Here is a 26,357-nt window from a genome sequence, read left to right on the forward strand (position 1 = left end):
AGAAGGAAAGGGACAAGTGGTATAACAGGGTCAACTGTACATCCGGTTTTGTCTGTTCCCTATAAAGTCATCAGACTATCCAGTGGTTGAAAGGGGAACTGGGCTTAGATAAAAAAGATAGAGCAACAATTTTGGAGAACACCAGGACAAACTTAATGACAAGCACCCACCTTGTCTTACGTAGGTCATGATGCCAGACACTCACTGAGCACGTTCTTTTGAGAGGTGACAAGCCCTCGGACCAGATCTCTAGACAGGCATCCTGAAAATACAGCTGGAGAATGCCTTTGGGACCACAGAGGATGTCACCTGCCTAAGCATGCCTGGCAGCTCCATATACAGTACAGTTCAGTAGCTTAATAAGCTGCCCAGGATTTTCAAGCTGGCAGGCTGCAGGCAATCTGCTTTCCAAAGCAGTCACATGAATGGAAAACGAACAGATCGCAGATCATGCTGTTTTCACAGCCACTGTTATGGCTGCCTGTCATAAGGCTATATGGACATAGTCATTGAGTCGATACCCTATTTGAGAAGAAAGATTGGCAGTTATCCTAGTGCAGCCAAAGCAGACTGAAACAGTCTGTGGGTATTTTCACTTGTACTGAAGATAGAAATTGTCAAATTCCACGGCCACTAGCCAGGACTAAAAGAGAGAGGAGGAGGGGAAGCAGAGACCATAGATGGAAGATGCTCAGGCAACTGCAGAAATGCTGAAGTGTTCATTTTTAAAAGTTCAGACAAGATAGATTAGCTGAAAAGCCTGGCTTGCACGTGGCACTGATTTAGGAGAACCTCCTGAAAGATGGAATCATTTGCCTGAAAATTTATATCCTCTTAAGTAGGAGGACAATGGTGAGTTATCTTGAGTATTCAAAACAGATAAATAAGGTACTAGAAAATGAAATATTTATCAGTTTGCACAAAAAGGTATTTTGCGTGTTTGCAAATATTGTCATTTGCATGATCATAACTATCTATTGCTTATTACTTCACGAAGGTGAGAAAGGCTTACTACAGAAGCACAAGAGCAGAATCTGAATACAGGAAATTTGCAAGCAGTTCACCCAGAAAGAAGAAGGGCTAAAGTTTGGGGTTGTTTTTTTGCCATTAATTTGGTTCCAGGTATGAAGGCTTAAACTTAATGATGCCCAGGTAAGAATCTGCTCACAAAACGTGGGCTGGACTGAGAACTGTACACCAATGATTCATTGCTGAGGCTATTAGTGTTACTGCAGTAAATGGAACTAAGATTCCCAGTGTAACTTAAATGCCTTCTGGCACTTCCACCATTTATCTTTTAATATCAGCCAACTAACTAAAAGCCAACTGTTTACAAGAGAAATATATTTTCCTTTGGAGAGAGAGGGGGGGAAAAAAAAAAAAAAGAGACAGAACCACACCTAGAAAGAGACAAAATGCCTACTTTAGAGAAAATTCTCCACAATCCCCACAAAGTTATAAAATTAAAACATCAAATTCCTAATGAAAGCAAGTGATTAGAGAGGGAAAAAAAAACCTGACAACCTGTGTTTCATACAAAATATAATACTTTTTTATTCAGACACCTGTATATAGGTAGCTATTGACAAGTATCATTGATTAGATGGGCTAGCCACAGAAAAAATTATTTTCATCTTTAGCAGCAAAAGATCCCTAAATTTCTTAAGCTACATACTAGGACAGTATTTTATATTAATCCAGTTTCTCTGAAACTTACATTTACCTGGTTTTCACCTACCCAGAACAAAGATGTTTGAAGGCTAAAAATACTGTAAGTTTTTATTTATTTTACCTATTCTTCTTGTAGTCATTTCTCTTCAGAATATTTTGGTACTGAAAACAAACCTTAGAAAAGGCCCAAGGTAGGCGTGAACAGTCCAGTTACTAATTGATGATTATATTCCTCTTACAAAGATATAATGTGACGTGAAGGGGGGTGGGGAGAATAAATAAAGAAAAACGTCAAAAGTGCACATGAAAAAAGGTACTCTGCTGCAATTTTTCAGAATAGGAGCAAGATTAAGTTAATGAGGATCACGAACTGACCTACAACTAGGTCAACTGGAAGAGCTAAGGACTCAGAGTCAAGAACATGAAGTGTCCATAGGTTTCAGCTTATCTGAAATAAATCAAAACAACCCAACACATCATAGCTTTCAACTAATCTGGCAATTCCACAAGACAGTCTTTTCCCACAGGGTTTGACTCCAAACTTGTACAGAAATGTAATAATACCACAGCCTAAGTCTTATTGTGCTGCCATTCCCAGTTTCAGAACAGGAAAGCGGGGGGCATGGGAAATGAGCAACACACTGATCTTCAGAAACACGTTTGTCTACACATCTGACACATGATGGGCAGCGTACATCAAAAGACTGTGATAATCATTAATAATCAGCCTTTGATTAAAACTTCAATCTTAATATGATTAAAGTTTTAATCAAAAAAATTGCTTCCCTTTGAGCATTTGCTGTACATTCTGATTCAATAGCATTCAGGGCAAAAAGACACCTCAGAAGCAATCTCAGCAGACTCTCAGAGAGAGACATGGCCACCCACAATACACCTGCCTCTACACATGGCTACAATGCCAATCTTACAACCTGAAAGCTCCTTAACTTACAACACTGTCCTTTTGCAGTATTTTCCCTCTGAGGTCAGCTACACACCAAACCTTAGTAAGACAACAATTCCACAACTCAAGTTTTCTTTACAATTTTCTCTTTTATTTTGAATTTGTTTAAACTGTGTACCCAGCAAAGTGAGAACTTTATATACCTATACCCCACAAAGATGTACTGGTGGGAGATAGACTAAGGGACACCTCTCACCTCCCTCAAAGTTTCTTATTATTTTTAGCATTTAGGTTTTTCAGTACTATTTACTCCTGAATGAGTGACATAGTAGCAGCTCTAGGCTATGCAGTTCCCCAGACAGTAGCCAAGCACTACTGAAATACTACTACTCCACGGTACTTGATGTACGTTGTTTAAGTACCTAATTGCTACTATGTTCAATAGCTTAAAAAATTTTGGAAAAAACCCAAACAACAAAAACAACTAAGTAAAGCTAAGATCTGCTTCACAGCCTGCTCTGGGGAAATAGGTTGCCCCGGAGTCTTTTTTTTTTTGTTGTTAGTTTGCTTCTTTTTTAACTTTTATGATTTAGTATAATTTCTTTTAGTTTTAATTGCTACTGAATAAGCATTTTTTTATATAAGCCACAGCAGCTCAGCAGAGAATACAGAATCCCATAGATGGAAAGGGAACTCTAGAGATAACCTAGATGACAGCAAGGCCACCATGGAGCTAAGCCGTGCTCCAGTCTCGTTCCCAAACTGGTCAAAGTCATCATTCTGGCTAGGGAGTCAGCACCAGCCAAACACGACACTGACCACACTCTTCCTTTACCTACTGTTATCTACATACTTTCAACAATGCTGGTGGGGCAAATCACACAGGCTTGAAACCTTTCATCAGAAAGCATACAGATTAGAAAGACATATATAGTTAAAGTGTTCCAATAGTCTTCCACTGTCTCAAGGCAAGAAAAAGGTCACATGACGCTGCATTGATAACACTACCTCTACAAACCATTAGAAGTGATATCAAACCTCAAAATGCTTCTCTGAGCAACTTTTCTTTAAGTAGTCAGACATTATGGATTTTGTCTTCTCCTTCAGCTCAACAAATTTAAAATTCTAGTTTTGAAACCAAATTAATATTGGGTATTTACATTTTAAAAGCTGGAAGCCTGGCTCAACACATTTTAAGCTAATAGGGTCATTCAAGAAAATAAGACTAAATAGCCATTGTTATTAGTTTAAGATAATACCTATTAATACAAATTAACTTTATTAACTTTGTCTCCCAAATGGAACAGCTTGAATGAGCTAAAGGGTAGACTGAGTTCTAAATAATAGATTCAATATTTTTCTTTTAAGAGAAAGTCAAAATACTTATACCCAGCTGATTAAAACTTTTCAGTCTATTTTAATACCTACAATGCTTTTTGGTTTATGTTTGTTTGGGTTTTGGTGTGTTGGGTTTTGTGGTTTTTTTTTAAATAATTGCTAGTTTTGCTGAAAAACCTTACAAAATTTCAGTGTCAAGAAACAAAGTAAAAGAAAATTTTTCCAGATGTGTGGAAAACAATTTTTTAAACAGCTTAACTCAAGGATTTTTTTAATTAATTATTTACACAAGTATGCAACACCTTTTTGGTAAGGGAGTTGCAAAGGATATTTTTTATGCAAAGGAATTAACAAAGGATCCAGAAGATATCTTACAAAAACAAAAAAAAAAATCCTGCTTTGCAAAGGTCAGACAACAAGGGTCTTGGTTTTTCTAGTACAATGTATCATGGTATCCAATTTCACCTACTGCCTTTTTGTCTTTCCTTTACTTACATGTATCATAATGGACTACTGTTAATACTGATATAGCACAATTCCTTCACATTCCAGAAAGACCAGAGTGAGAGAGATAATTTTTTTTTATGCCTGGATGAACACCACCTGCAATACAACATCTTGCTGCAGTACTTGGTTATTTTTAATCCTTGCACAGGTAGACCAATCCTTGAATGTATAATGAATACATGGGAGGGTGGGGAATCGGTACAGGGTTTTTTGTCTCTATCAGCTTTTTACTTGTTCTACAATACCATGGTTATCCAGGCTACAAAAATAAATAAAAAGTTTGTCCTATAAACCTTATCCAAAAGTGGAGCCATACCACAGTTCTAATATTTGATTTTTAAGGACTATTTACACAGAGGAAACAAAGTACAGACAGCACAGTAGGCAACACTCATTAGTGATAAATGTCAATCTCTGACAATAAGGTGTATTAAAATGGCTCTATAACTTTTTATATCTTTTTATCTAACCTCATGATGCTTTATACAGTTACACAATACAGACAATAATACAGTTTGGGTTTGGTGGGGGGTTTTGTTTCTAAGGATGGTATAAGGCCACCATATGACACATCTTGCAAAATCCTTCAGATCAGTAAATCAAATCAGAAAATTTAAATTAGAAATTTTCAAATCAGAAAATTTAAGATGTACATGGGACAGGTAAACAGCTTTAAAAAATTGAATTTGAAACGTAAAATATAAAAAAAGAGGCATAAAATTATACAAAAGCTTTTCTTCCCCATTTTGGCACAGTAGTTAGCTCAAGGTCTTATGCAACTATAAAAATATCATATAAAACCTGATCCAATTCCCTGTTTTTTAATGGCAACCATGTTAATTTAAAAAAAAAATATGCTTTTTTATAGGGCTTTACAATTGCAGGCTGTTTCACACATCCTCTATTCCCTTTTCCATGGAATTCTGTGTTGTTTCTTACTCTTCCTCAAACACATATATGCTATTTCAATAATACTATTTCAAAGCCCAGAAAACTTTCACAAGCGCAGCCTAGGTTCTTGACGGTTCCTGAAAAAGGATACTGTAATGTGATGATTCCACTCTGCTTTTGTTGTGCAGGGGTATTTTAAGTGCTTTTTAACACTCAACCTAAATTAATAACTCTGGTTACCCTTTCACTTCAAAGTTTTATCCAAACACAAGCATAACTACTGCAGATAAGATCCAGAAAAACAGGTCCTTGCAGGGGAATAGAGGGGGAAAACATTAAAATAGATGAAATTATAAAATGGGAGGGGGAAAAAACCTACAATGATTATTTTAATTAAGAAACTTATCTTTCCTACATATAATAAATGGCTTTATTTAAGTTTCAAAAATCTCACTACTATACATTCAAATACTTCTATGCTTAACTGAGTGTGTGGTTATACAATATAACCTATATCATAGAGAGGAGTAAGAATAAAACAAAGCAAGACCTATGAAGAACCCTTGAGAAAAGCAAATTAAATCAGAAAATGACAATATATTTTGAAATAGTTTTTGAACTACCTGGAGTAACCTGAAACTAGCACAGTGTAATCATGGGGTTTGCAGCAAGTGGCAATAGGTGACAGGAACATTCTGAATGAATCATGCTGGAGGACTGGGCTGAAATCTTCCTGGTGACAGAACTATAGGTTCAATGGCAAGTCAGGAACTAATTTCAGGTGGCACCTTTGCAACTCTTCAGTAATGTAGAGTACCAGACAGTTTTTAAAACATAAACCTGAGCTAGACTGTCTCAAAGACATTGCTACTAGACAGAATAATTTGCTCAAGGTCACCCAGCAGCCCTAGTGACACACATAGTAATAGGACTTGGGTCCCTGGAGTCTTATTTCCTTATCATCAAATTAAAGCAGCCACCACTAAGAAGTTGGTAGCGAGAGAAACAGTATGAGAAATAAAGAATGTCATGAAGGTTTCAGAATTTTCCTTTAATTAATGTTACCTCTCTTCCCACTCCCCCTTGTCCATCCTCCTTTGTATCCTGAACACTACTTCCAGCTTTGGAAAGCTTAAAGAGTGGTAAATGAAAAAGGTATTTTCATGTTTTACTACTTTTTCCACAATTTCCTTGGTCTGGAAGTATCAGTGAGGCACTATTGATTACAGGATTAATTTAGGGCAATAGCACTGAAAAAGAATCACTATGAACAAGCAGAGATATGTTTACACTTTGCAAACGATATTGCATTCTACAACCAAGGAGGAATTCTAGACTAAATGTAGACAAAAGCAAGAGGCATTTAAGAGGTAGAAGACGACTGGTAGAGATAGAGATCCATGTACATCAAGGTTAGATATTATATTTCTAAGAGATAGGTATTGGGATATTTCAAGAAGCTGAGAAAATACTAATGGAGCAGAACTCATCAATACAGCTTTACTACATGTATGTATATGTCATTATTTTTTTTAAGTTAATAGATAGGAGTAAATCTGAAACAGGATTAAGAAAAGCCATATTCTGAAAAAGCCAACTATCAAATAATACTGGAAACCTGAAGTGAGGACAGAGGATTGGGCGGGGGGTTGGGGGGAGGAAATGAAAAAGTAACAGAAAGGAGAAGACAAATAAATGCTTAAGGCAGAAGATATGTTGTATATCAAGCCACTCATATGAAAAAGGAAAAAAGCAATCCCTCATACATGACAATGAAGAAGAGCTAGTGCCACAGAAGGACTGCCAGCTCCTCTGGAAGGGAAAGAACATAAGAATTTGGGAGTGCATGTGTTTAAATCACTAGGTGAGAGATTCTTATTTTATTGTTCACCTATGAGAAATGGGATTCTATTCCAGTTACTTTTCTTTTTAGGCAATTAAACTAGGAAACAAAAGCCATCCTTCAATTCTAACCTCCTACCCACCAAGGAGAAAAAGTAAAAAGTGGCAAAGTACATACACTTTTGCAGTTAAAATAAATTACAGCTTGACTTAATGTGAAGCCATCAAGGAGATTTATAATTACTCTCCATATTTAAACCGCAACATTTTTCCAGTCTAAAGAACATTGCACCCTCAAACATCCTACACCTCTTTTCCAACAGAATACAGTCTCATTACTATGTATGACTATCGTGAATATAAAAGAAAACTTCCAGATTGCAGATCCAATCTTTTTGCAATTTATACAATAGTCAGCATTTTAAGTACTGGTTTAAAAACCTCTAGGCAGCATAAAATCATAGTAGGCACAGACCTACCCATAAATCCTAGACATGTGGAAAAGTATTATTTTACTTGCATGTACCTTAACTGGCTGCCAGTCCAGCAGCAATTCTTTTCCTCAGTTTTCTTCTTTACATCATTTCTCATCAGCAGTCATGACTTTAGCCCTAGACAGTCAGTGCAGAATCAGTTATTCTTTTACAATATTTGAGCTAATCAACACTATATGCAAGTATTTTTCATTAAATGCATGCCCACTGTTACCATGAACGACCTTATTTCAGGCACAAGGCTACTACTGAGGTACCATCAACAAGCAAAATAACTCCCATCTGCATTTGCCTCAATTGCTCCTGAGTTGATGTGAATCCAAATGTTGTGGTAATTAGTTTACTCCTAAATGAGATTGAAATAATTATGTTAATCCTGCATGTACCTTGTTTTCATTCAAGTTCCTCTGCTTTTGGAAACAGATGCTATATTATCCAGACTCCAAGACTGTTCTTTTTTGACAGCAATGCTACTATGTGGGAAATTACAGAAAATTGACCTGTTCATTCAACTAGATCAACACATACCTGTAAGTGATATTTGACATCTTTAAAAAAAAAAAGCCAACCAAACAAAAACCCCACACACTCCAAAACCACAAAACTAAAAACACTACACCAAAAAAAAGAAACACCCCACAAAAGCAAATTTCACACACAGGCTGTCATCAAAACTTCTTTTTTTAAACTGCAGACAGCAAGCATAATTTTCCACATCTTTATAAAGATGGAATCAAATATATATCAGAATTGATTTGCACAAGATCAATCAACAGGTCAGGAGCAAAACCAGGTCTATAGGTTGTTTGGAGGCTTCTAAAGAAGGAGCATTATTTAATTCAATGTAATGATTGCACCAACTGGCCAACAAACATATTGATTTTTCAACCAGTAACTAAGATGCAAAAGAATAATCTCTGCTGAATTACAGAATTGTCCTATAATACTGAAAATTTTGCTTTAAGTGAGTGAAGTTCAAGCAATGCAAGCCACAGTACAGTCTGCCTGGATTCGTTGTACGTCTAGTCACACCAGAAAGCCAGAGGTTTTTACTAGATTCTTGAGGAAGATATCTGATAGGCACAGAGGATTTGTGTGAAGAATGGGAATTTTGTACCTTTCAAGACACTATTTTTTAGGTTGTGCACTTTACTGAAGATTCTTGAGAAGAGCCAAGTTAGCAGCTGGTTTTGTTCAATAAATTATGTTCAGAATAATTAGAGTTTTCAGTTATATGACTCCCATGTATTTATAAGCCAAGATAAATAAGCAGCATGTAATCAGATAAACATGGCCATACATGAATAATTCTATACACTAACATTTTAATTATTCCAACACATAAGTCCCAATCCCACATATAATGCCATTTTCTACCATCTTTTTTCAAAATTCCCCAGACACCTTATAATTCTGAGAAAGTTCTACTGAACAAACATATATTTACATTAATAACATGCTTAAGGTGGACTGGACAGGATTAATACCAAGTTAGGAAGAGAGTTCAACTACATTCATATTACACTGGGGCTGTACAGAATAAAGGACTTCAGCAGAGCAAACGTCAATTTTTTTAAAAAATGTTAAAGTTTTCAAATTCTAAGCATCTGGGAAGCCAAATACAAAGGTCAGAATTATGTCATTACTAATAATCAGCTTAATTTCAGATGTCTTTCCTGAATTGAAACTTCTATTTCTTAGCACATAATTTCAGTTCTTGGCAAAAGTTTTGAAACCATGTGGTACCCATGCATCTCAAAAATGGGAAACTTGACTTTCTGACTGTGGCTTATATTAAATGAATAATTTTCATATTAAAAATATAGATTTGTCAAAAATAAATACCAGAATACAGATATTGACTGAATTTCATAGAAATGCATTCTCCAATTGTATTAAACTACAGAGAAAGAAAATAACACTTTCTTCAGTCATTCTGCTTCTTTGCTCCCAAGGCATTCCATTCCTTTTTGTTTTACTACCTTTATGTGTCCTTGTTCCCACATTTAGCTGTTTTTAAACAGACCACAGTAGATTCCTGATACTGACTCCTCCCTGCAATTTGTATTGTCAGGAAGATGCTGGTTCATTTGCCTCCCTACTATGAGAGAACATTTCCATTTAATTTTGGGGGGAATCCTGTGTCTCTTCCCCCCTCCACTTCCTGAACACAACATCCAAGGTACAAATATATTGGCTGTTATTGGGGAAATAAAAACCACCTCTTTCCAATAATGTTCACAATGTGTAAGGTGCACCAGTAGATCCCAATGTATTTTGTCTTCCTTTTAAAAGTTCAAACATAAGTTCATGAAAAGAGAATTTCAAGAACAGCACTTGTATTTGCATAACCTTCCCCCATTCTTATGTATTTAAGTGTTATTAAGCCATTAGTCATTTTATTTCTGCATATTTTTCTCCAGCTGACCAGATCCTCACTGCAGTATTATGATTACATAAGGCACTGAATAAGGCACATAATGCTCAAGGCACTGAAAAAAATGCATGAATGGTAAAAATTTCCAGAGGAAAAAAGCAATGGCTATAAACAAGTGGGAGCACAGAGGAGAGAGTGAGAAAGTACACAATAGAAAATAAATTTCTACGGTAATTGCAATACAGACAGAAATAATCAGCTACCCATAAAAGGGTAAAGAATATTGTTTGATTCTCAGTAAAACTGCATTTGACATTTCTGAATTTGACTCTAATGAGCCTTATTGGTGGATCTCACTTGGAAGAAAATCAGAAAAGGTCAGTCTAAAGGATCTAGACAAAAAGTGGTGCAGAACTGTAGTTACCTGGAAAATGGGTAATAAGAAAGAAGTACCACAGTAAAGGTAAAAAAAAAAAGTATAAGGGAAAGAAGAAAATGTTTGCAAAATTGAAATTTACTTTCCATTATCAGCATAGCATATCACTTAGTATTCAAAGCTTAGGAAGAATTAATTTTCTGACAAGAGAATTATTCAATTTCACTTGCCAGCACAATGCCGTATGGAGATTTATTGCCAACTACAGATACCCAATATCAACAGCAGAAATAAGAGGGTTTCTATCAATTTTGGAGTTATTCAGGACTGTTTCAGGAAACCATTTATCTTTTCTGCAGTGAAAGAAGTTTTATTTTAAAAGTGTATTAAAATTAATGCTTTGTAACTCTCAGAGCTGATCCAATCCTTGTACTTTGCTTTACTCCCATATGCTAGTGCCGTTCTTCACCACCTGATCCTCTCATATGCTAAACACTCTACAAAAAGTGTTGCTCCTGATCCAAACAATTTCAAAGTTCAGAAATTTAAGGAAAAAGGCAGTATTCCTAGGCCCGTTTATATGGAAAAGTTAGGCAAAGATGCCTCCATTTTGGGGGAGAAGGGCGGAGGGGGGTGGGAATCCACTTCACAGTTTTAACTTTCAGTTCAAGGCTTCTGGCATTCTGGATGATATCCTACCACCACAGGTGTCAGAATTTGTATGTGTGACATTACAGGTTAAGTTAATATCATGCTTAAGTGCTTCACCCAATTTTGGCCACCAAGATTATGTAGCATAAGCAGACAAAGAAAGAAAGTTACCACAACCTAGGATAAGAAGCCAGTTATATCTGAATCCCAGTCTGCTGCTTTGATATTAAAAGAAGGATTAAAATTTGAGCCAGCCAGCAGAAATTCTCCAGTTTTCTTTCATTTCCTCACCTCTCTTCCGCACCAGTGCTTTTCATGGAAAGTTCCGGGGGATGTCAGAACTCCTCTCTACTTTTACTGCAAAATTGCATTGCAGTTGGTAATGATAGGTGGAAGTCTGAAGTGTGAATTGAGTACTCAGATTTTTATTTTTTTTTTGTATCGTGCCATCTATAATATCATCTTTCTTGTTGTACTTTGTTGAAGAAATGGCAGAAGATATTGTAAAAGGCACAATGTGCGTAGGGGGTAATAAATCTGTTGGATGCAGATAGTCAATGGCTGCAAGTCATAACATAAAGCTTTACTCTTAGTCTCCTACCAATTTTCATTATCAGTGAAAATTTCTATTAATATAATACGATAACATCATGTACAAACATCTTGGCAGTAATACATTTTGCACAGCTGTCATAATGACAGCCATTTAGCTTCAAGGTAAAGCTGAAGTTTGAATATTCCTGCTTTTCATCTTTGAAGCTTTGTCACTTTAGAAGACAGAAGATAATTATCTAATTTTGTGACCAATGATGTGTTCCCGACACATCAAATTTTAATACCCGTAGTATGTAGATCCTGTTTTTGTGTCTTGAAAATTAGTGACTTAGCTTGACACAAAATCTTGGGAGTACATTGATTAGCCAAACATTAAAATATGACCTAGAGGAACAACAGGAACACAGTATGCTGTGGCCCTGACCAAAGTTTTCATAATGCCTTGCAAGTAGCATTTTCACAGTGCTTTTATTTAACAGCCTAGAGATATTATGACTGCATAATTTTGACTCCTCTTTTTAGGAAAGCAAGTTTGTGTATAAAAGCATGAAGAAGCTCCTTGTCAGCTACTGTAGAATTAAGTAAAAACAGACAATAAGACATAAAACCTACCAGCTGACAAATTATTTCTGTACAACACTGCCACTTAAGATACTGTGGCTGATAAAGATAGTAAAAGAAAATGGCTAGTGAAGCAACTGGGAGCTAAAGGGTTTGGTTTAGCCCTAGATTAGAAGGGAAATTCCTCTGTTACCATGACAAATAAACAAAACACCACCAAAAAAACCCAAAACTTCCCTAATTCATGCAATTGACTTAGTGGAAATTACACTTGAACAGGAATATCTGTGGAAAAAAGCCCACCTGAATATTAAACAGCAGAGAGTTCAATTTAAGAAGCTGTAACGTTACCACAATCTATTTTAAGAATAGGGCAGAAAAGAAAGTGTTGAGACCTGATGAAGCAACTAGAAGATGGTATAATATTGCCTATGACTGAGGCCTAATAGAGGCCTGCCATGACGAAGTGTCATGTCTTTCAATACCTATGAGGAGGTTACGGAGAAGATATGAACCAAGGCTATTTATGGATGTGAACAGTAGAGGTGACAGTCAGCAGTCATAAATTGAAATGGGAGGTTCCAGCTTAAGTAACTTTTTATCTAGAGTCAAGCATTGGAACAAAAGAGATTGTGGTATCTCTGTCCTTGAAGGTTCTGAAGGTCAGACCGGAAGCCCCAAGAAATCTGTGTTGATTTTAGCATTGACCTCACTTTGAGCAGGAAGTTAAAATACATCCTAAATCTTCTTCCAGAATGAATTATTCTACGATTCCAGAAATTATTAAAAACAGAGTTCCATAGTGGAAGAGTAAGACAGTTGTACAAAGGGGAAAGGTAAGGGTTTCTTCCAGAACCAGTTTTGCTGAGTCATTAGTGCCAAACACAAAAGTCGCAGGTAAAAGAGTACAATTAGAATTTTTAAATTCAGTATCATTGCATTCAGAAGAACATTAATCAGAGGAGATCTACTCACCTTGCACACTGTAAAGGAATTGTGTTAACATAATATATAATCTGCATAAAATTCAGGGAAGCCTGTCAACTCCAAATATTGAGTACACCAAAGGAAAACATTTCATGAGCCTATTAGAAATAAGAAAGTAATTTCCACCCTTTCCTAAAAACTAAAAGCAAAGCTTCAATATGAAAACTGTCAGTCATACGTATAAGCTAGTTAATGAATGAACAATCAACAGAATCCACACATTAATCCCCAATACACTAAATGAATTATACACGCATTTCTCACATTATATCCCCAATCTTATGAATTAGATTAGGTCACCATATGATTTGATTTGTTAACAGACCTGAGAATAACTTTTTCTTGTATCTTTTACTTCCTTAACTTGGGTGCTCCAAGACCTCAAAATCTAGCTATTACTATTTATCCTTCTAACTATCTTTTTAAGTGCCTCCTGTACTGCAAAATGATTTATGCAGGACATTTGGCATTAGTCTCAGAAGAAAACATTTCTCTCTAGAACATCTGCCCATTTTAAAACGGAAAGATTCAAATATAAATAAGGTAGTTCAGAAAGAGAAGGAGAGAGAGACACACACAGAGACAACAATAAAACAACATGCCAAATTAAGAAAGGCAGAAGCAAACCACAGGAGTAGGAGCAATTGCTCTGACAAAGAGAATACCTTGTAATAGTTTAGAAATTGTTTTGGTTACCTTAATGAAATGTATTGGTTTAACTCTTTACAGTTCTTTCAGGAATCTTGACAGGTAGAACAAATGGCTAGAAACAGCCACCTGTCAAAACACTTTTCTCATTAAGAGTCATTACCAGAACCTATATGCCTTGATGACTATCAAACCAACCAAACAGGCTGTGCCTAAAAAAGCAAAATTCAGCATAAGTAGTGCTTATGAAGAACTCTTCTCAAGAGTAAGAACAGTTAAGAACAAACTTTACTAAATACCAACAATTGCTGATAGCAAAGCACTGGAATATGTGACAGGTACACAAGGAATACACCAGGAGTTTACATCTAATAAGTAATTTCCTTCTCTCTCAATGGAACATCACACTGTCTTACAAGCCCTAGTGAAGCTCTGTTACCTATGTAATTTGTAGTTACACCTCACATAAGAACACAGCGGGACATCCTGAAAAGCTAAGTTTGCTGAAGCCTTATCATGTGGTTGTTGAACTTGAAGTCAAACAGATGAAGACTGCTCACAAGTTTAATCTGTTATATTTAATATATTTATCCTTCATATAGTAAAATACCATATATTTTAATAAGATCATTTGATTGTATGCTTATAAAGGGGAGAAAGGAAAAAAAAAAAAGCAAGTGTTTGGCCAACCTGGCCTACGTGTACAGCAATAATGACAGTATTTTATAACCTGTTTCTGCTCTGAAAGTCAAAGGACTACCCAGCTGTGTCTTAAGGACATAAAGGCACAAAACTTAGCAGTGCATAGATATAGACATCAAAGAAGAAATACAATTACTTTCATTGCTTATAGTCCAAAATAAAAAGAAAAAAGAATACTCCAAAGAATAGATTAGGTAAGCTCATCTTCCTAAAATAAGGCAGTTCAAGATCTACATAATGGCAGGTAACCTGTTCTGAAAGGCCACCCTGCAAGAGTTCCACACTATTAGTGTTTTCTCTCAGAGAGGGAAAAAAATATTTTTTTTGATAGTAGGAAGAATTAATTCTTGTGTTTAAAGACCAGTTCTTATTCATCTGCCATGGATATAGAGAACATATTTATCCTTCTTGCTAGTTTTCTGCATGTGAAGAATGTTGCCATATTTCCTTCCAAGTTTTTAGTAGTTTTGCTCAGGCACAGCTTGGCCCATGGCACTGAATCACTGTCTAGTGAAATAGACATAGTTCTTTTTCCTCTCTTCCCTCTCTCCTGCCCCATTTACATTTCTCCACACTTTCTTCCTCAGTACAGAAGGAAATACACATATTTTTAAATTTTGGTCGGTTTTTTCCCCTCCAGTTTTCTAGCTTATTTGAATGTTATTGTCTCTTTCACACAGCATACCTGTCTGCATTAGATGTTGAAAGATTTTTTTGGGATTCAGGACTCGTTGTCCCCCTCTGTTTATGCAACATAAGTATCTTTCTTTTAAGAGCTTCTACAGTTTAGAACATCTTGAGTCTCATAAATGTGTGTTTGGCATATGCTCCATCACACATGAGGTTCCCAGTCAATTCTCAGCTCTCTACAGAGATTAAGGATAGACACATCAGCCATTTCATCAGAAAAAATGGCAGAAATGGGGAGCAGGTAAAAATATATCAGATCAGATTAATCTTTGAGGGTAAAATATTCCTCATCCCCTCAGTATATTCACAATAGCCACAAATACCAAAAGCAGCAAGAACACCTGGAGTCTGCGACTTCCTCTGCTGAGGGCTTCTATAAATCAGTGTCTTGACACATCCGTAAGGGGTTATGATGGGTGGAGTAGATAGGGGTAAAAAAAAAAAATTCAATAAAGAGGGGACAGGGAATAACCCTTACTTGTAGTAAGTGCAAGAGGATTCAGTGTGAAAAGCAACACAAGAGAAAACTAATTTTTGTTCCTAGCAAACAGGGAACCTCAAAGGTAACAGGAAGCTAGTGTAAGGGTTCAGTCTCTCTGATGGCAACTATACAAGATTAGAAGTGTCTACTTATATGAATTAATCCAGAAGAGGAAGCAACAATTCTGCTCATCTCTGCCTTTAAAACTCTTGCTAAGGTAATCTGCTTCCTCATTGGGTTTTAAAAGAGTCTTCTGGAAAATATGCATTTTTCCTGTGTTAGGGATCTTCCGGGAAATAAACTTGAGCCTTATGTACATGAAGTGAAAAACCATATTCTTATACAAAGCATCCACAGCAAAGCATATTAAGTATTTCTGTCTTCCACTGCAGCAATCATCTTCATCTCCTCAACCACCACCACCTCCCTGAAAATTTCCTGGCCCTGGGTGTTGCTCAGATATTCCTATTTTGAAGATAAAACACACACACCCCACCAATAGGCTTGTCCAAGACTTGAATCCAGATCATTTCAAACATACAGTTATGTACCCAACACTAACTCACTAACTTCAGTATAAATCCAAATCTGTTTCTCCCTTCATTCTTCAAGAGCACCATTGATGAAACTGCTTTATTTTAGCTTTGTCTAGCTAAACAAATTATTTTTATCTAAACTGTACTTCTATCTGCTTTTTAACTCAAGCCTACCTCATTAAAGCAATCCAAGATGCCCTAGCTACTTCTAAGACCCTGCTAAAGACTGCATGAAACTAACTCTCTTATGCGGGAGGGATTTAAAACAGCCTAATTCCTATGCGCTGTATTCTACTGTCTGCTATTGTATTCCCAGATTCAATTTAATACTCTGGTTGTAATATCTGTACACTCCTATATGAACAAGTCTGTCTCTCTTGACCAATCACAATCTCCTTGTGTCTTATATAATCGTCCTCAGAAATAGCATAGTAGTTATCAACCATAAGATGGATAACTCCATCCGTAAAGTCCTAGGAGGTCTGAGGGCCAGGATACTTTCAGAAAGTACCTGTCCCTGGAATTCATCGCCTCTGGACAGGTTTGTAAGACTGTTCCTGATTTCTTTCCAACTATGAGGATGGGGGGGAAGGCAGTTTTTCAGACTTCCTTTTCAAATACAAGTCTTGTAATGATTTTATCATTCACTCTAAAAAAAAAGTACTTAAGCTTTACAACTCAGCTGGGCAGATGCTAAATAGGCTCACAAAAATGTCCATGCAATTTTGCAGAAACATTATACACAGAAAAAGCAAAATGGAGCTTCATAAGAACAACATATTAAATCAGAGTATTTCCTGAAGACCTTGCGTTGAAGCTTCTACAGCAACCTAAAATACAGTTTATACTATCGATATATAATTTGTGTTGTACAATGTGTAACCACTTATTATCAGCAACAAAAAATTGTACCCTACAGACAGTAATGACATTTGAAAGTGTAGAGTATTGATTAGCAGTTGCTTAAAAGTGAATCACCACTGCGATGCGGCATCTATTCATGGCTCTACATACCTTCGCTGTCAAGATAATTTGCATGGAGACTCGCTCTTTTAACCTTGAAATGTAGGCATTTTCCAATACAGGATGTGAAAACAAACAACTATAAATACATTAAGCAAGGGAATTAGCATTCATTTCCTTTCAAGATCCGATGTTTTCCAGTTGGATTGTCCACTCAATAATTTCCATATTAAAAGACATTATTGAAAGTGTAATGCATGTATCATAAACTTACTGAAGCCATCTCATATTTCTATTATGTATTAACAATAGAACGTATTTACTTTCGATAACACAAGTAAGAGGATCATGCTGTGCTTGCAAAACCCAGAAAGACACAGAAAACACTGCAAAATATAGAGTGCTGATGGCAGAAAAGCATGAACTCACCATGGCTTAAAACAGGGCTTTCCTTTTAGTTAAATATAAAACAATGATTGATATTCAGACTGATTTAGACTACATTTTAAAAACATTACAAACACCAAGAAGTTATTACTCCTGCCATAACATTCAAACAGGAGATGAGAGTAAGACTATAGATTGTTCGAAATTCAGCTCTAAGTTCACTGAAGGCAAAGAAAATTTTCCAGTACCTTTGTTGTAAGAACAAAGGAAAATTATTCTGTTATTGGGGAAAAAGAAAAAAAAAAGGAGACCACACTATTGGGAGTTTGATAGCACTGTGGTATTTTCCTCTACAAATCAATAATTAGCATTGGACCCAGCAGGATTTTCCACTTAAGACATTACTAGCATATGAATGTGTTTGATTTAATTTTAATTTGTTCAAGAAAAAAATAAATATCTGTCCAAAAGAATTTACATTTATGTCTGCAGATAACATTCAATTCTTCAAACACACTGAAACGCTCCATAACTAGTTAGGCATGGACAATAACCTCGTGATTTATGTAGCCCAAAGACCTGTAAGAATTAAAGGGGTTGGAAGGTTGAAGCTCTGCAAGTTCCAAAACATTACTTTAATTCTGATGATTAATGCAAGCGATTTAAGATCCTCAGATGTATATTTCTTTTATTTTCTAATGCTGGGTTTTAATTCAGTGCTAGGAGACAAATTTTACATAATCCAGACTTCAGGAGTTCAAATTCTAAATTAATTATCTCTGAAAAAAGCTTTTGGTAAACTCTATACCATTTACCTAGCTGGTAGGATTTTTTTAATTTGGGGTTTGGAGTTTTTGGGGCAGGCGGGGGTGGGGTGTTTGGTTGGTTGGTGGGGGAGGGGGTGTTTCTGTTGGTTTAGGATTTTTGCAGGTGATGATGGTGGTTTTTCTTTAAATCATAATCATGTATCTACAGGTTTTAGATTATTTTTCTCCTATTTTTGGTAAGAAAAACATTGGTATTTTTGCAGTTTTAAAAACTGCTCAGCTGGCAAAAACTTAAATTGATATCCAAGAAGCCAATCTATGTCTAGACCTTAAAATGCACATCTCAATCCTACTGCCCCTTCCTTCAAAGCAGTAGGTGCAGTGTCTCAAGCAAAGCAACATAAGGTTGAATAAAAGAAAAGCAATTAACATCAAAATGATTGGACTATACTTCTCTAAGAATTTAAGTCACTATTATATGGTTTAAAACTAAAGATAGATGTACTGCATGAATCAGATACACCAGCTGAATGCTAATTGATCTAAATCACCCTGTTACATTAGTTTTGCACTGACATTTCCATAGTTGTAAGAAACTAACAAGATACAGCACCAAATCTAGTCAGTAAGACAAAATGCAATTCTGAACCTTTAAAAACAGGAATGCTATGCTGGTTGAAAAACCTGTTTTGAGAAAACACAGTGATTTGAGAACTCTTAACACAATGAAGAATTTGTTGAAAGGAGTAGGCAGATGCAGACTACAGACTGCTTGAGACCCTGGCAGTCAGTGATTACATAACACGAAGACACAATTAGACAACTTACATAAGAAAAATCTGAGATAGCCTTAAACCAGCTTGTCTTCAGTAAGAAAGCTTTATGGCAGACCCGATAAATAAAGATTTCTTCTCAGAAACTGTTCCTACATTTGCAATAAAATAATATTGACTGTTCAGGACCAAATGAAGAATTATCAAAGCTCAGAATATCACTAAAAAAAAAAGCATCTCTCCAAAAGGTATCTGAGAAAGCATTGACCACACTGAATTTGTAGAGAATCAGACACTTCATTGGTATTGGAAAAGCTTTACTGTGTATCAGCAAATATTTTTAACTTTAACAAAAGGCATGTTACCTGTACTTTTTCCTTCCATTTTATTACTACTATTATTTTGCAACAGCATGGAACTGAAAACACATTATAATCATGGACACTGTAATGTGAGCAGTAGCATTCCCTGAAGTCTGTTCCTCCAAATTTCTAATCATAGCAGCTGAAGCGAATATCTTCCCGGCACCCTTGCTTTGCATCCTATACTTAAAGTCTGGCTTTGCCAGTGGGCTACACTCTCACATTTACTACAGTACTCACTAAACATAACCTGAGTGGTTAAAAAAAATAAATAAAATTTAAAGAAGTGTCAAGTTTCAAATAAAGATGATCTCTTGTGAAAGTCTAAGGAAAAAAAAATATAAGCACCTAAGGACAATTAAAATTTCAATCAATTCTTAGGCCCCAGCAATATTTGCTAACTAGATGAAGAGTATGCATGTCTCTACAGCACCAAACAGCTCTTTGTACATTGCCAAATCCAAGTGACGGCTGTAAAGCCTCCATAAATTACATAACTTATGAATAGTATTGTCCTATTTTCCTCTATATGTTTTTTTTGACCACTGAATGGTCTTCCTTCACTTTGAAAGCAAGTAGTAGAACATTAAAATGCTACATTTTTAAGTGCTAATTTTGCTTAAAAGCTCATCATTATTTCTGAAATTATTTACTGAACTATTCTTTTCTGAGGTATTTACAGTATCTGTATTCAATCTAAAGTCAATTCTGGGAAAAATCATATATCCCATATACTCTTAGGAGACATAACATTCTTGGATAAGATTATCATAATGCAATAAAATAATAAAACATTCAAGTAAGATGAGGTAAGCAGTGGGTTTTTTTTTTAAATAAGTAGTTGCAAAATGTGGCAAAGATATTCTTACGCGTCTTTTTGAAACTTAAGAGGACAGCAATGCTGGTTACTCATTTTGTGTTCACAGTACAGCAAGACTTAAGAATTGTAATAACTAAGTCAATACTCACAGCTATAACCTAGCAAAATTTTGCTTTACTGATTATCTCACGTAACTTCATTTGCTCAATGAAATTTTAGTATTGGTCAAATGACTCTTAATGTGTAAAACATTTGAGCAGTACAGTGACAATCATGCCCTGGTTTCAAACTCAATCCTTTGAAGGTAGTGCTGACTATATATTCTAACAAAATTAATCAAGTAACCTTTACATTTAGCATTAGTTTTCATTTAGCAAGCCTTTATTAAACCAAATGGTACTACAAAGAAGTTGGTAACTGAGAAACCTACACTGCCCAGATACATAATTATATGCACATTCTATATCTTCGTTTGTTTAACGATGCTTAATTCATAATCAGAAAATGTGGATTCCTCCAGTAATATCAGAAGTCGCACTGCTTCTATAGGTGGAATCTTGCCTTTAAAAAGACATTGACTCTGATCACCCAGAGCTCACAGTAAATACCAAATGGATTCTTGATGCCTGGAGGGGGTGGGGGTGGGGAAAAGCGCTTGCCTTTAGAGCCCTACTGTGCTATCACTTCCTTAATTGTTATGACAACTTCTGCCACTGACTTTGCACATTGAAAATACTTGTATATCTTGAAGTTTGGTATGTTTTTATTCACACAAGCTTACAAAAGAAATATCTTCTGGTACTGTTATAAAGTATATATGCTAAAGTCATCTGTCATCCAGGCTCATTTGCCATGATCAACAGCAAGAAATAGCAAGCTTAAAAGGACAGATACTCTTGGAATTTTAAATAAAAGTTAAAAGCACTAGAAGTTTCCTAAAGCTACTGTAATCAGAAGGGAAAAAATAAAAAAAAAAAAAAGAGAGGAGAGGGGATGTGACAAAGGAATAAAAATGCTCTAGATACCTGTCAAATCTGCATTTTGTCTTTCGCCTTTCATTCTATAAAGAAATATCATAACAAAAGCAAGAAACAAAACCAAAATAGCTCGGCATGAACATACCCTGTCCACCTTCAAAAACAGAAGCACAGATTTATTAGTGAAATAGAAAGGATGCTGATGAAAAGGTAAAATGAATAGCTTCCAATTACCTACAATTATAGCAACCAATAGGAAAGAAATCTTGCTACTTCAGAGGGAAAAATACATTACAGAAGGGATGACAGCAGTGTTTACTATGGAGGAAGAGAAGAATGATTAACGATCTCATACCGATTCTTTGCGGATTTTAGTGCAATCGCAAAAGACAGTATATTGTGTATTTTCTATTAAGTGTTGGACAATCTGCATTTGGTAGATTTAATTTTTAAAGCCATTTTAGTGCAAAAATGGCTGCACATGGAGCAGTTTTGAAGTTTAATAAAGATACCTGTATTTTATGGCCCAATAAAAAAATTAAAGCCTTTTAATAATACTTGATTAGATACTAATAAAAACTGAAAGGTCCATCTGCTTTATAAATTTAAGGAGTTCATACAAAAATGTGATTATATAAGACTACACAGACTTTAAAGAATGTGATCTATAAGTCTAATAAATACTGGATTTCCAGATTTTCAAATTAATATTTTGCCCAATATATTAAAATGAAGCCATTTAATGGCCTTAGAAGGTAGTAAGAAACCTCAAATATTTTTGTTCTTAATAATTCTGTATTTTGGCTTAGTGAAGTTCATGTTTTGCAGTCCTGGGTATACAACACTGAAAAGACAGATACTACTAAGGAACTCATACGCCTTTAGTAATTATTAAGTCAGTTGCTTTCATTTTACATAGCTAGCATAAGCTTTTTAACTGCTACACATACGGCCCATTACGTAAATTCACATATATACAAGCCTTTCAAAATAAGTGCTACAAGCTCAAGGAATAATTTACTTCATAATCAGGCAAAAAAAAAATTAACATTTTACTTGGAACTAAAAATCACGTCTGAAAAAAATAGCAGAAATTTAACATATGGGTTGAATGAATGTCTCTGTAGTTAGTAAACATCTCAATGTTTTTCCATTGCATTTTGAGGATCACATATTAAATGCCGCAAAATCACAGTCTTAAAGCATATTCTTTTTATTCTCTTATTATATTTTTTCAGCAACTGCTGCAAAAATAAGTTGTCTACTATACAGAACTTTAGTAAAGGTTGCTTATTTAAAGTAGACACAGCCTTTCATATATACCTAATACTCAAATCCGCTTTCTCATTACCCTCTGCCCCAATTATGTAGACTTATACCAATTTCTCAAGTTTTTGCAATACTTCACTAGCTTATTACCCAGCTGTGCAGCTGAGCAAGAAGATAACCACATTCATTCCTCTTATCTGTAATGATGTAATACATCCCAGCACTGGTTTGCAATGATTGGGGGAATAATGGGATTGTAAAAACTGCAGAGATGACAAACAACAGTGCAGCCGCTTTCTCCTGATACAGAGAATTGCGTACATGCAGCACAAGGTGAAAATAATACTATATGAACCAATTCTGCTCCTTGAATAAAGTTAATATTTTTCATAAGAAGCAGCAGCTGTTTCTACACAGAAACATCATCACAATGCAGCAACCAGATTAAATACCCTCAATCGAGGCTGAAGCCTAGACTTCAAGAAATAGGAGTGTTAGAGTTTACTTTCTAATGGTAACAAAAAAATCATCCAAAAAGAAAAATAGCAGTTTAATCAAGGACTCTCCAGATAGTGCAGTGCAATGCAAAGAGTCATCAGGGACTAGTATGCAATACAAAAATAGATCTTGGACCAAAGCATGCACAGCACTGCTTTTCTATTCATTTAAAAAATTAAATCTGTCTCCATTTTTTCTGTTAAGACCTTCCTTATTACAGCTGAAGATATCCTTACCTTCTGCAGAAGCTGCGAACCTGAGTACTTGGCTGCAATAGATTTGATCTCCCCACCAAACGCTGAGGCCCAGAGCTTTACACTGTGAAGAAAAGAAATGAGAGAGACAGGAAAAAATGTAATACACATGTCATAGCAAGCAAGACAGACTGTAACAGCTTCAGCTACGATCAGAAGGATCCTAGCAATTTTGCATTAAAGAGCACACTAAGGAACCTAAGCACAGGAAGAGATTAGCAAAGCTGTCCAAGTACAAGCACAAACTAGATGCTGTGCTAAGGTAAGGCCTCTGATATGGAACTACACTGCACTGTTTAAATTTGAAGGATCAACTTGTACAGAAACATGCTTTGGCACAATATGACATGTACCCGTTGAAAGGAAAGAAGCAGACAAAATAGCAGAACAGTTCTGAATAATAAATTTCACATGAGAAGGAATTAACAGCATCAACTTCAGTAAATACAAGCACTTCAGACTCTGCAGCCACATATGCCACCAACACATATTCCTACAATAAAATTAAAGTAGTGCTGAGTGCATTAGAGACTTCCCCTTTAAACACAGCTGACAGACGAGCAAAGGTGCCTTGAACAGTCAAAAATTTGCAATATAAAGAGATAAGAACTTGAGCAGTCAAGTTTCCATCCTCAAGCATGGTCCTGAGAGCAATAGCATGAGAGCACTTACACAGACAAGGGGATCTGCTGCTCCGATGCAACCACATCCACTAAGGCTGTGTTAAAAGCTGTCCAGAAGATAAAGGAAAACCCGCCAAAAGCCCGAAGAAGATTCAGGTTCTCTGGCATTGTGCCTCTCTGTGCCTGGAAAGCTTTGGGGAAATTCAAGTAAAGCTGAATTCAGCAGCAGCGGGGTTTTGCTTCTAAAGTCTCTTTCCCCACCCTTACCCCCTCCACTAGAACAACACTGGAAGAAATCACAGCTTCATCCTCATCCTTCCAAAGAATGACCCTTCTCTTTATAATGGAAGGAGAGGACCAGAAGCGAAGCTGTAATGACTTAAAAACTATTGTGTCCCTGGTAACAGCAAAGCGTTTGCCAGCACTACTGCAGCCACTTGCATGTAGTTCTTTACAACTCCGCAGTCAGCAGTGTGCTGGAGTTACTTCAGTGACCTACTGCTGCTCCAAAGTGCCCTTAGCAGCAAGAAAGCAGACTATTGATTCCAACTGGGGAGGCTGTCTTCTCGCAATTACTGCTCACTTTGCAAATGGAAAGCTGCCTAGAGTTCTCCTGTTCCTTGCCGGTAACCTGCAGCCTTCATCCCAGATCAAGTCAGCCAACGCACTGGTTCAGTGGAGCAGGAACAGCCGCCTTTTAACGGGATAGCGCGGAGGCAGAGAGGCAGGCACAGGAGGAGCCGGACCAGAGGGAGGGTGCCTCTGTATGGCAAAAGCAGAGAAAGTCTGGAGGAGCTGAAAGTGTAGTTGAGCCCTTCCAAGAAGGCGAGGAGAGCGCGCTGCACGTTGCCGGGGGCTGAGCTGGGGAGGGCTCGGCGGGGCTGGCAGCGGCGGGGGGGCGGGGTGCCGTGCACACCCACCGGAGACCCGGCCAAATCAGGCAGGGCACCGCTGCATGACAAGCATCTGTCACACAGCCCGGAGAGGCGATGGACGGACGGTGCTCAGCCCTCCGCGCCGAGAGCGCCCGGCATCCCGGCCGCGGAGCCGCGCCGCGGAGGGCACCGGCGGCGGCCGGAGGAGAGGAGCGGCGCCCGCCGAGGGAGCATCGCTGACGAGCCGGAGCAGCGGGTTCCCGGAGGGAGCCCCGGGTGTAGGTCAGGCTCGCACATTTAATTGAGTCCCATCGAGCACGCCCTTGTGCATAAAGGCACGTTTGCTTCTTCCTCCCACGCCTGAGCGCTGCAGCGAGTCACTCTCCGAGAGACCGGGACTAGCGAAGGGTTATGAATGAAAAGAAATGCAGCACAAGTAAATCAATGCGGGCTAACTGACTCGAGCCTATGAATAAATTATTAATTTGTGCTCGTAGTAGAATCCCCTTGATAGAGCAAGCATAGGATTACGAGCTCCTCCACGGAGAGAGCAGCGCGGGGAGCAGAAAGGACTGGTCCAGGTATTTTTGTTGTTGTTTCATGTTAAAACCTCCCCTTCCTCCTTTTGCTTTTATTCCTCTCCCTTTGCTTGCTTCTCACCACCTTCTCCACCAAATGCACAGACTTAAAATAGCAATTGTACTTTAATGTAAATAAGTGTGGCAAGACCTGGAGCTGATCTGAGCACGGGCTGAGTCATCCTTGCATCATACGATACAGCTCCGGTGTCCGCTCCAGAATTCCAGTTTCCTCCCTCTGGAGTTAGAATTAACACCCCAAAATATTCATTCTGCCTTTGTACACCGTTCTTGACTTAACATTTTCTGTCTTGACACGAGATATGTAGTGCCTGTATTTTTTTCCCACATTAACATTTCTAAGGGCACTGAACAGTTTGCTTTAAATATCAAAACCTCTGTTCGACACTTGGCTGATAAAAGCTTTCTGTTTTCTCAGAAGAAACTAAGTTTAAAGATAGACTACCTTAGGGAAACTGTATGGAACAGAGTAGCATGGTACACTGCAACTTTCACCACCCACTGGCCATCCTCACCAGGAACAGTAAATAGACCATATTTCTGTCTGTATTATTACCTTCATATGAAGGCAATAATGAAAATTTTTTTAAAATTGACACGTATTTTGTTTCTTAATCAACCATTTTGAAAGTCCTAGTACCTGTGCTGTTACTGTAGATTTTCCAAGCAGTGTTTTAAATATGCTGCCATGGCACCAGGTGTTCAGCCTACCTACAGGCAGAAATGTAAAAATGCAACGGCTGACTAACCATATATAATGAATTATGTGCCCCTTTGAACATTATATAAATAATAGTATCTTTTCAAAACTAGGAACAAAATAGGAACAGTGGACTGCCTCACTACTTGTGCTGTTTAGCTTTTTTACATGCTAAATTTGGGGGACTCAAACTTTGCCTTTACATTAGCGCAGATCCTTATCTGCTTCAAATCAACACAGCACACTGGTGACAAGTAACAGCTAGCTGCTTCTTCAAGG

At 37.0% G+C, this 26,357-nt stretch overlaps 1 protein-coding gene across 2 annotated transcripts in view; it reads right to left on the reverse strand.

Annotated features, from left to right (window-relative positions):
- CACNA2D3 (calcium voltage-gated channel auxiliary subunit alpha2delta 3) overlaps nucleotides 1–24,747 on the reverse strand; it is a 491,034-nt gene extending 466,287 nt beyond the window's left edge. Inside the window, exons 1-2 of one of the 2 annotated variants that reach the window (XR_010373325.1) lie at nucleotides 23,954–24,747; nucleotides 23,264–23,345 (exon numbers count right to left, since the gene is read on the reverse strand). Coding sequence is in view for 1 of the 2 variants with exons in the window: in XM_064453883.1 (XP_064309953.1) it covers nucleotides 23,264–23,345; nucleotides 23,954–24,072 (201 nt within the window). In the remaining variant the exon portion in view is untranslated. The remainder of the gene's footprint in view (nucleotides 1–23,263; nucleotides 23,346–23,953) is intronic. The other variant, XM_064453883.1, reaches the window with a different exon arrangement.
- Nucleotides 24,748–26,357: the final 1,610 nt, after the last annotated feature.

Source organism: Phalacrocorax carbo, chromosome 6 (assembly GCF_963921805.1).
Source record: "Phalacrocorax carbo chromosome 6, bPhaCar2.1, whole genome shotgun sequence".
Classification (NCBI taxonomy): domain Eukaryota; kingdom Metazoa; phylum Chordata; class Aves; order Suliformes; family Phalacrocoracidae; genus Phalacrocorax; species Phalacrocorax carbo.